At 40.8% G+C, this 12,289-nt stretch overlaps 1 protein-coding gene across 1 annotated transcript; it reads right to left on the bottom strand.

Moving 5' to 3' along the window:
- Window positions 1–1,754: 1,754 nt before the first annotated feature.
- Window positions 1,755–2,147, bottom strand: LOC104246495 (ethylene-responsive transcription factor ERF096-like). Its single transcript, XM_009802308.2, has one exon. The coding sequence runs from the start codon at window positions 2,145–2,147 to the stop codon at window positions 1,755–1,757; it is 393 nt and encodes a 130-aa protein (XP_009800610.1).
- Window positions 2,148–12,289: the final 10,142 nt, after the last annotated feature.

Genomic DNA, 12,289 nt, shown 5'->3' with positions numbered 1-12,289 from the left:
TATTTAGGTAAATTGGAGATAGGATCGTGCTAGCTTTTCGTTTTTGAATAAACTCTAAAACAAATTGTATATGAAAAGGTAAAATACAAGTATCATTTTGAACAAAAGGAAAAAGTAAGTCTCACATATAACTTTCCTCTTGATAGCTGAGTTTCATATTGGGCCTATGAAATGGGCTCGACAATTTTGAAGGGAAAATTATACAGTATACACGCTCTAAAAATAAGGGCAAATATTAAAAGAAATTATTCATCTGTTAGCTGCAAAAATATATAAAATTTGTATATAACATACAAATATATATATATATATATACACACACACAAATACACATACATACATTCACACATATATATACATATACATATATACATACATACATACATACACACTTTTTTCTACTATTATTTTGAGAATAGCTATACAGTATTATTTTTTTAAAAAATAATAGCCGAAAAAATGTATATAGTTTTGTATATTAAAGTATAATATGCAAAAAAAATACATACTGGCTAATAGACTGGCCAAATATGTAACTTGCTTAATTGTGAATGTATCTTTGTACAGCCTTTTCAACAGAAAAGCCCACACAAAAGCCCATTGGAGATGCTGAAAGCTTTGTTTCTGGACCAACTTATCCCTTACTTCTTCTACATTTCAAAGACTGCTAAAAAATTATATGGGACAGCCATTTTGTGCGATGGTATTTAATTTGTAGCCAGTTTTGTAAAAGATTTCACATCGTTAAAATTATATAGGATAACTTTAACTTTCGATGAGATGGTCACACCTTGAACACAGTAGTAAAGCCAGAAATTTCAACAAAGGTGTTTAAATTTGAAAGACGTAGAAAATAATTCCCCGACAAAGCGCGTTCAATATATATTATATACATCTAAAACCTAATCTTATATATATCTATATATATAGTGTATTTTTCGACGAAGGATGGTTAATTGACCATTCTTAGCACAATATAACAAAGTTGAAGCATGAGGCAAACTGTATGGACCAAATTGGTATTTTTTTACGAAGGACGGTTAATTGACCATCCTTAGCACAATGTAACAAAGTTGAAGCACGAGGCAAACTGTATGGACCAAATTGGTATTTTTCGACGAAGGATAGTTAATTGACCATCCTTAGCACAATGTAACAAAGTTGAAGCACGAGGCAAACTGTATGGACCAAATTGGTATTTTTCGACGAAGGATAGTTAATTGACCATCCTTAGCACAATGTAACAAAGTTGAAGCATGAGGCAAACTGTAAGGACAAAATTGGTGCCAAAAAAACATCTCTATATAATACTATTGATTGAAATAGATTCAGTTTATAGAATAGACAAAACAAAAATTAGAATGCTACAACATTATTATTGTTTTGGCAAAGAAAATGAAGTCAAAGATGTTAAACTACTGTAGAACAAGCTGCATCAAAATGGCCTTTATTCCACATCAAGGTAATTAGCACACATTAATTCACACAAACATGATTTGGAATATATATATATACAACACAAGCCTCCTTCTCTTTTGTGCATATAATTCCATATCATGACATGCACCACCAATATAATAAATAGTTGGCCCCTCCAACTCTAATTACGTACGACGAGGAGGTAAGATTTTATGTCCCCCTCCTTCATGCAGAAGGTGGTTTTTTTATTGTAATCCTCGTACATGTGAGGTTTATTAGTAGATATTACGCGAAATACTTAGCTTTATAGTGATACAAGAGATGTTAATGATACTTCATTTCCTCTTGTTTGCATGTTCATCACAATCAAGAAGTTCCTCGAGCAACTTATCATCCAGATACTCAAGTTCAAGAACTTGCTCGTTTCTTTCCTGTACTGAAGACGAAGCCATTGAAGAAGAACCCGTGTTGAAATGAGAAGAACTACTAGGCAAATTATACTCCTCAGGAAAATTAAGAATTGCCAAATTTCCCCTCATAGAATAAGCAGCTTTATCATAAGCCCTAGCTGCTTCTTCTGCAGTAGTAAATGTCCCGAGCCAAACACGAACCCCTCCTTGTCGCGAAGTATCGCGAATTTCAGCAGCAAATTTCCCCCATGGCCTCTTTCTAACACCTCTATATTTCACCTCTTCAGTATTGTCCTTAATTTTGCCTCTTTCGTCCATGTTCAGTGTTTTTTCATGCAATAATATGGTTTAATTTTCAAGGTGGCTAATTTATAAAGGGTACATTTTTGCAAAAAAGGTGTTATAGTTTGGCAAAAAGAATGGCTGAGAATGAAATAGGTGGAATATCTGAGGGACCAAATGTGTTCAGATTAGAAAAGAACCTTCTATAGAGACCAAAAAGTTATGATGCAGTGTATCTGATTTGGTCAAATGATGGCTATAGAAACTGATCGACTCTACTTTTTATTCTTTTGCATGTCTTAATTTCATGTTTCTACTTTTGTTTCAAATAGTATATATAAATTTTATACACAGATAACGTATATTTTTTTTTTCGGTTTCCCATTCGGTGTCTGTACCGCATTGAAGCCTGACTATATCTGGATTCGCACCGCGTAGGGTCCCATTCGGGGGGAAGCGCTCCCTAATAAGGATTTTTCAATACCTAGGGCTCGAACCCGAGAACTCTGGTTAAGGGAGGAGCAGTCTCATCCACTACACCACATCCTTTGGTGGTACGTATAGTTTTATATACATATAATGTAATTTTTTTTTACACTTTCAATGTAGTTAACCTATTATACCATGATCGTTATTGTTTTATCAGTGACCGATTAAATGTTTTTTTTCTTCTCAATTAATAATACTTGTTGAGAAAAAGTGTAAAAGTAATATTTAGTACAAAAATTCACATGTAATTGTATCGTTTGATGAATACAATATTTGGATAGATTGTATCATTTGCCGTTATTTCATGATATCATGCACCAACAATATGAAGAATAAATTTACAATATTATAAAGAAAGATTATTATACGGGAAAAATTTATTATATAAAAAAATAGGATAAATGATAAAATAACGTTATTTAATAATAGTGAACGGTGAGATGAGAGAAAAAGATAAGATAACGATGCAACCACACCAAATTGGTCGTTACATAAAGTGGCACATTTCGTCGTTATGTAACGACGAATTTAACGATACGATACAATAAAATTTAAGTAACAACCAAAACAAACATCGTATTTAATGTAATAATACGATACAATAAAATAGGTTACGACCATCCAAACAAGCGGTTAGAATATTAACCACGATCCGATCCCCTTTGTTTAACTTTATGCAACATTTTTTTTTCTTTTAATAGTTTGGTCCAAAAACAATAACATCGTTCTATATTTAAAAATAATTTCACCTTAAATTTCTGTAACCATAAAAATGTCATAGTATCATAAGTTTCAAAAGTTTTTCTACTTAAATGAAACAGGTTCACGTAAAATGAAATTAACGGAATATATTAAAACACAAAACAACTGGCTAGGAGTATAACATTGTTCAGTTAATTAGAATATGATGCACATTCAGGTTAATTGTACATTGCATTGATAGTGAGGTCATATGCCTATGCACTTAGCTCTTACGTATAGTAAAAAAAAAAAAAATACTAGCCTTTTTCCCCCTACAAAAAGCAAAAATAATTTATAACTGTTGTGCGCATATATTCATAGTTATACCTTATAACTATATAATGAACTAAAATAGGGAAAGGATCATTAATGGGGAAGCATTTTAGTTATTTTAGTGGATTTTAATGGTAACGTGCATGGAATAAGATGAATTAGTACATAAACTGTACACTAATAATCAAATATTAAAATTAGATTCGTTTATATGTGAGCTATATATGAAGTTTTGGCTTACACAAATGCTATAAAAGAGTAGTGGAGTAGGGTGAATTATTTAAATTATAATGCACTTACGTCAATTAAAAAAATTGTACCATATGGAATCCCATTAATGGAACAGTCATATGATTTATTCGAGCTCTTTACATTGAATTGCACATATCTACATGTAGCTAAGCTTGTTTCAGTGTATTAGCGTGATTTGCTTAGCTAGGAGTTTTTCTTTTATTTCTTATCCTGTGTTCGATACATGTTCATATTCGACTTAAAGTATGTATATTTATATGCACATTGCTTCGTATTTTAATATTTTGTAGATTTCGGATGTTTAATATAATGATTTGAGCTAATTAGTGATATTTTTATGTGTAGGAATCATCGCAAGCAATTTGGGACGAAGATGTGCGAATTGAAGCGAAAAGGGGACTAAACTAGAAAAAGCCATAATGTAGCATCACAGGCATCGTGGAGCGCTACCTGTGGCACACAAAACAAATCCTCCAAATTTCCAGCACCGGGGCTAGCGCCCCACACTGCCTTGGGCGCTGGTGGCGTGAAGTTGTCCTATTTCGTCCAGGACTTGGTTATTTCGACCCCAAGACGCTCCCAACTCGTATAAAAGCAAACCTAAATCTATTTTGGCAGGAGGGACGCGACTTTGAGAGAGAAACACAAGTACGAAATTTTCAGGAGCATGGAATTCATCAATTCTTCCATTCTTCCTCTAGTATTCATAGCTTTTATGTTTGAAAACAATATTTTGATGATTGTTTTGAACATGAGTGGCTAAGAACCTCATTATTCTGGGGTTATGGGTTGTTCTTGACTATTGTAAATTGACGGTTAATTGTTTTTCTTGACTTTATCATAGTAATTTGTTTATTCAATCTTGCACTTAATTATTCTATTGCGTAGCTAACAATAGAGTATTATCTACGAATTTATAGTTGAACTCGAAAATGAAAACTATAAATTGCATATATGATTGAATAGAGTAAGTTCTTGAATCCGAGCATCAGAGAATAGATTCGTGATTAGGATAGACATATTCTAGTTGCCTTACTTGGTTATTTTTGCAGAAAATATACATGTGTTCTTGTCAAGTTTCATTCTATAGACATTTAGTCTTTGGTTTGCTTGAATAGGCGAGCGAAGCGTCGAAAGAACTTCGTGAGCATAATAAATACTGCCAATCAACAAATTAGATAAGTCAAGTGATTATATCAACCCAAAAAACGCAATAGGAGATACACGAATCCCATAACCTTGGAATATCCCCATTTCACTGAATTCTTTTGTGACGACCCGGCCGGTCGTCTCATGAGTTACCGCTCAGTTTTCCCCATTTTCAGCTTCCTTATGTTTCATTATCCATATCTTGTGTAATCGAGTTGATTTGAAGTGATTTTAATAAGAAATAAGACATTTAGTCTCTTTTAAGAAGGCTTAAGTTTGAGAAATCAACCGGATGTTGACTTATGTGTTAGAGGGTTCGGATGTGAGTTCTGATGGTTCGGTTAGCTTCGGGAGGTGATTTGTGACTTAGGAGGGTGATCAAACGTGGTTTTGGAGGTACGGTGTAGAATTAGGCTTGAATTGGCGAAGTTAGTATTTTGGCGAATTCCGGTTGATAGGTGAGATTTTGATCCAAGGGTCGGAATGGAATTCCGAGAGTTTCTGTAGTTTCGTTATGTCATTTTGGACTTGTCTGCAAATATTTGAGGTCATTCGGATGTGGTTTGGTTGGGTTTTTGATCAAAAATAGAATTTGGAAGTTCTTGAGATTCATAGGCTTGAATTCGATGTGATTTGATGATTTTTGGTGTTAGTCGAGGTGTTTTGATGATTGGAACGAGATTAAATAATGTTTAGGATGCGTTAGTACTTTTGGTTGAGGTCCCGGGGACCTCGGGTATGTTTCGGGTGAGTTTTGAGCTAGTACGGACACCCCAGAACTTAGAAAAATGGAGGGAGCAGCAGTTGTGGCGTGGACCGCGCTCCTTTCCGCGCTGGGCGCGCTGACCAGCGCTGACTGCGTCAAAATGGCCGCGGCCGCGGTCACTAAAGACTGCAGGCTGCTGGTTCTACTCCGGAAGCTCATATCTTTTGATCCACAAGTAATTTTGAGGTGATTCAAAAACGAAAGTTGTATCCCTTCGTGTCTAGTTTTCAGAAAGATAAAGATATTGCAATTTGGACACCTGTAGCGAAGGTTATTACTGAAGCCTGTCACTGCAGTCAAAAAGTTGCGCGACCGCATTCATTTTTGCGCGGACCCCGCTGATTTTGCACGGACCGCGGTCATTTGTATGCGGTCAGTGGTGTCGGAATCCGAAGGGTACTATATAAATACGAGGTTTTGAGTTTTATTTAATGTTTTGACCTAGAGAGCTCGGATTTTGGTGATTTTTCGAAGGTTTTTCAAGGAACTCATCGGGGTAAGTGATTTTAACTCAGATTTGGCTAGAATACATGAATCTATCACTGAATTCATCATTTAATTCGTGATTTGAGATGGAATTTGGGAAGAAAATTGTGAAACCTTTCAAAAGTGTAAAATGATGATTTGAAGGACCAAATGGTATCGGAATTGGATAATTTTGGTATGGTTAGACTCGTGAGGGCATGAGGATTCTAAAAATGTAAATTTTACCCGATTCCAAGATGTGGGACCGGGGCTCGGGTTTTGCTAATTTCGAGATTCTTGATATTTTTTGATTGTTTTCGATTGGGTATTGTCCCCTTAGCATATTGTGATGTATTCGCTCTGATTTTGGTTAGATTTGACACGCGTGGAGGCCGATTGGAGGGGCAAAGGCATCGCGAGCTAGAGATTTCACCGGTTCGAGGTGAGTAATGATTGTAAATGATGTCCTGCGGGTTTGAAACCCTGGATTGCACATCGTAGTGCTATATTGAGGCAAGATACGCGTTGGATGATGAGCGTGGTGTCTTTTACTACTGGGGGTTGTGACTTGGTCCATCCCGATTGATGATTTTAACGAATATTTGACTGAAATTTATTTGTTATCATCATGATTTGGGCTGATTGCCATATTTGGGCTTCGTGCCAGCTAATTGAACCCTTCGGGAATTTTTTTTATCATTGTTTCCTCACTATTTGACTTATTACTTGAACTTAGTCCTGTTTATATCTACTCTTTTACAAACTCAGCTATTTTTACTCAGACTTGAAACTTAAATGATATTTCTAAATGATGTTTTGGCTGAGAACTACTGTTTTACTAATGCCCGAGGGGCTTGTGATGAGTTTCGGACTGAGTGAGGCCGAGGGCCATATGTGAGGATATATTGAGAGACATGAGGCCGAGGGCCTGAGATACTTTATATGCTGATGTGAGGATATGCTGAGTGATGATGCCACGAGGTGGCTTGATATAGCGCTTGGGCCGTAAGGGGCCCCTCCGGAGTCTGCACACCCACAGTGAGCGAGGGTACCCATGTGATGTGAAACAGTGGTAACAATGACACTGTATGATGCAATTTGGTCAGGTAACAATGGCTGACCATTATGCTGAGTGATGATTTGAAACAGTGGTAACAATGACACTGTATGATGCAATTGGGTCAGGTAACAATGGTTGACCATTATGCTGAGTGATTGTGAGGTAGTATGATGGGGCTGATACTGTACTAAGAGTGAGCCCGAGGGGCTGATACTATGCCGAGCGATTGATACTGTGCCCGAGGGGCGGATTTTTTTTTACTTGTTATTTACCTGTTAAATCACCTGTTTTACTTGTTTTCAAAAGGAATACCATTTGATTTCTTCACTGACTTGCTTCTTTAAGTGATTTTTACTGCTCGATATGGAATTGTTTTGTGCCTTTATGTGTTTTCATACTTTCAGCCATTATTTGTAATTATTACTCACTGAGTCGGAGTACTCACATTACTCCCTGCTCCATGTGTGCAGATTCAGGCATCGCAAAGTCCATTCCTGAGCGCTGATTCCTTCCAGGTTAGGTAGTGATTTGGAGTTACGAGGTAGTTGTTGACGTCCGCAGCCCCTTGTCTCTCTTATCCTCTACCATTTATGTTTCCTTCAGACTGTTGTATCGAATTTCGTACTTAGTAGACCTATAGCAGATTTTGTAGTAGCTCATGACTTGTGACACCCCGGTTTGGGCTATGTCGGGATGGTTTCTACCGCTATTTTCGTTAAATTCCGCAATTTATGAAGATTATAATATATGTTATTACTGTTTATGAAACTTAACTGTTTACAAAAGGTGTTTTGTTTGGTCTGGCTGGCCTTGTCTTCACGAGAGGCACCATCACGACCGGGTTTGGAAATTAGGTCGTGACAAGTTGGTATCAGAGCCTAGGTTACTTAGGTCTCACGAGTCATGAGCAGGTTTAGTAGAGTCTCGCGTATCGGTACGGAGACGTCTGTATTTATCCTCGAGGGGCTGCAGAACCTTTAGGAAAAAAAATTCATATCCTTGAAACTCTCATCGTGCGAACTTGTTGGTCCGAGTACTAAACTTCTGATATCCCAATTTCTCACAGATGGTGAGGACGCGAACTACCGGACGAGGTGGATGACCACCAATGCCACCCACTGAGGCCACCAGAGGCCGTGGGCACGGTCGTGGACGTGGCAGAGGTAGAGCAGTGAGGGCAGCACCTGTTGATGCACCGGCTGCCCTGGCTCTGGATCAGGCTCCCACTATGGATGCTCCAGCAGCACCAGTTCAGGCACCAGTTATGCCTATCATGGTTTCGGGTCTTCAGGAGGCCTTGGCACAAATCTTGTCAGTTTGCACTGGCCTGGGTCAGGTAATTTCAGCCACTACAGCAGCAGCTACTTCACAGGCCGGGGGAGGCAATCAGACCCCCGCTGCTCGCACACCTGAGTAGGTAGTGCAGGGACTACAGACACCGGGGGCACCTCCAGCTCAGCCGGTTGCACCAGCTCAGGAGTTTATTGTGCCAGTTATGCCGGATAACGAGTAGCGTCGTCTTGAGAGGTTTGGTAGACTCCAGCCTCCGTCATTCAGTGGTACCGAGGGCGAGGATGCCCAGGGTTTTCTTGATAAGTGTCAGCGGATGCTCCGTACAACCGGGATTCTTGAGACTAATGGTGTGGCATTTACCACATTTTAGTTTACTGAGGCTGCCTTCACATGGTGGGAGGCGTATGAGAGGCGTAGGCCGGTTGGAGCAGCGCCCCTTACTTGGCAGCAGTTCTCCACTCTCTTCTTGGAGAAGTATGTGCCGCAGTCCCGCAGAGAGGAGCTGCGTAGACAGTTTGAGTGGTTGTGACATGGGGATATGACTGTGTCACAGTATGAGTCGAGGTTTTCTGAGTTGGCTCGTCATGCCATCTGGATGGTTCCGATAGATCGTGAGAGGATCAGGAGATTTGTTGATGGCCTCAACTATTACCTCCGTATTCTTATGACCCGAGAGAGGGTGTTGGGTGCTACATTCGAGGAGGTGGTCGATATCGCTCGTGATATTGAGACGGTGCGCCGTCAGGATCGGGAGGAAAGGGAGGCCAAGAGGCCTCGAGGATCTGGCAGTTACAGTGGTGCTTCTTCGAGGGGCCAGTTTCAACATGGTAGAGGCCGTTCTTTCAGGCATGCTCAGTCAGCCCGCCCAGAGTATCGCGGGGAATCTTTGGGTCATGGTCATCATGGATCTCAGCGGGGCCAGTCATCACTCAGTGCCCTTCTAGCCCAGAGTTCATCTCATGCCCCGTCAGCTCAGGGTTTTTCTATGCCGAGTGCATCAGCTGGTCACTCCAGTGCGAGGGGTTCCCTTCAGTCCCCTTCTCCAGCACCTAGGAGTTGTTATGAGTGTGGAGAGTTTGGACATGTGTGGAGGTAGTGTCCTCGTCGTATGGCTAGTTCATCTCAGCAGAGGGGTCAGCCCTCGACTTCTGCTCTAGTTACTTCACCACTCGCCCAGCCAGTTAGGGGTGGAGGTCAGGCAGCCAGGGGTCGCCCCAGAGGGGGGAGGTCGATCAGGGGGCAGTCAGGCCCGTTTCTATGCACTTCCTGGCAGGCCAGATGCTATTGCTTCAGATGTTGTCATTACAGGTATTGTTTCAGTCTGCCACAGAGATGCCTCTGTATTATTTGATCCCGGTTCTACCTTTTCTTATGTGTTATCATACTTTGCTCATTATTTGGGTACGCCCCGTGAGCTTCTTGCTTTACCTATTCATGTATCTACACCAGTGGGCGATACCGTTGTTGTGGACCGTGTGTACCGGTCATGTGTGGTGACTATTGGGGGTTTGGAGACCCGAGTGGATCTATTGCTATTGAGCATGGTGGATTTTGATCTCATTTTGGGCATGGATTGGCTATCTCCGTGTCGTGCTATTCTAGACTATCATGCTAAGACAGTCACTTTGGCTATACCGGGTGTACCGCGAATCGAGTGGCATGGTGTGACTGATTATATCCCTAGTAGAGTGATCTCTTTCTTGAAGGCCCAGCGTATGGTTGGGAAGGGTTGTCTTTCATATCTAGCATTGGTGAGGGATGTTGGAGCTGAGACTCCTAGTCTTGATTCTGTCCCAGTCGTGAGGGATTTTCCCGATATTTTTCCTGCAGACCTACTGGGCGTGCCACCGGACAGGGATATTGATTTTTATATTGACCTGGTGCCGGACACTCAGCCCATTTCTATTCTGCCGTATCGTATGGCTCCAGCAGAGTTGAAGGAATTGAAAGAATAGCTCCAGGAACTCCTAAATAAGGGGTTCATTCGGCCTAGTGTGTCCCCTTGGGGTGCACCGATTTTGTTTGTAAAGAAGAAGGATGGCACAATGAGAATGTGCATTGATTATAGGCAATTGAACAAAGTAACGATCAAGAACAAGTATCCTTTGCCTCGCATTGATGATTTATTTGATCAACTTCAGGGATCGAGGGTGTTCTCCAAGATTGATCTCCGTTCGGGATATCACCAGTTGAAGATCAGGGATATTCTTAAGACTGCTTTCAGGACCAGATATGGTCATTATGAGTTTCTCGTTATGTCCTTCGGGCTAACCAATGCCCCAGCAGCATTCATGCATTTGATGAACAGTGTATTTTGGCCTTATCTGGATTCGTTCGTTATTGTATTCATTGATGATATTCTGGTGTACCCGCGTAGTCAGGAGGAACACGCGGAGCATTTGAGAGTTGTGTTGCAGAGATTGAGGGAGGAGAAACTTTATGCAAAATTCTCTAAGTGTGAGTTCTGGCTCAGTTCAGTGGCTTTCTTGGGGCACGTGGTGTCCAGTGAGGGTATACAGGTTGATCCGAAGAAGATAGAGGCGGTTCAGAGTTGGCCTAGACCGTCCTCAGCCACAGAGATTCGTAGCTTTCTTGGATTAGCAGGCTATTATCACCGGTTTGTTCCGGTATTTTCATCCATTGCATCACCCTTGACCAAGTTGATTCAAAAGGGTGCTCCATTCGTATGGTCGGAAGAGTGTGAGGAGAGCTTTCAGAAGCTCAAGACAGCCTTGACCACAGCTCTAGTATTGGTTTTTCCATCAGCTTTGGGTTCATATACTGTGTATTGTGATGCTTTAAGAGTTGAGATTGGTTGTGTGTTGATGCAGGAGGGTAGGGTTATTGCTTATGCTTCTCGGCAGTTGAAGCCCCATGAGAAGAACTACCCCGTTCATGATTTGGAGTTGGCTGCCATAGTTCACGCATTGAAGATTTGGAGGTATTACTTGTATGGCGTATCTTATGAGGTGTTCACTGATCATCGCAGTCTTCAGCATTTGTTCAAGCAGAAGGACCTTAATTTGAGGCAATGGAGATGGTTGGAATTGCTTAAGGATTATGATATCACTATTTGTACCATCCGGGAAAGGCCAATGTAGTGGCCGATGCTTTGAGCCAAAAGGCAGTGAGTATGGGGAGTTTGGCATATATTCCAGCTGGGGAGAGACCTCTTGTAGTTGATGTTCAAGCCTTGGCCAATCGGTTCGTGAGGTTGGATATTTCAGAGCCCAATCGGGTGTTGGCTTGTGTGGTTTCTCGATCTTCTTTATATGATCGCATCAGAGAGCACCAGTATGATGATCCGCATTTGCTTGTCCTTAGGGACAGAGTCCAGCACGATGATGCCAGAGATGTGATCGTCGGTGATGATGGTGTGTTGAGGATGCAGGGGCGGATTTGTGTGCCCAATGTGGATGGGCTTAGAGAGCTGATTCTGGAGGAGGCCCATAGCTCGCGGTATTCCATTCATCCGGGTGCCGCGAAGATGTATCAGGATTTGAGGCAACACTACTGGTGGAGAAGAATGAAGAAAGATATTGTGGGATTTGTAGCTTGGTGTCTCAACTGTCAGCAGGTGAAGTATGAGCATCAGAGACCGGGCGGCTTGTTTCAGCAGATGGTTATTCCCGAGTGGAAGTGGGAGAGAATCACTATGGACTTTGTGGTTGGACTTCCTCGGACTTTGAA

Source organism: Nicotiana sylvestris, chromosome 9 (genome assembly GCF_000393655.2).
Source record: "Nicotiana sylvestris chromosome 9, ASM39365v2, whole genome shotgun sequence".
Classification (NCBI taxonomy): Eukaryota; Viridiplantae; Streptophyta; class Magnoliopsida; order Solanales; family Solanaceae; genus Nicotiana; species Nicotiana sylvestris.
Note: the sequence above shows the minus strand (reverse complement) of the source record. Positions and strands in the feature narration are given on the sequence as shown.

Coding starts and splice junctions, on each gene's coding strand:
- LOC104246495 (XM_009802308.2), bottom strand. CDS start 2,147: ATGGACGAAAGAGGCAAAATTAAGGACAATACTGAAGAGGTGAAATAT.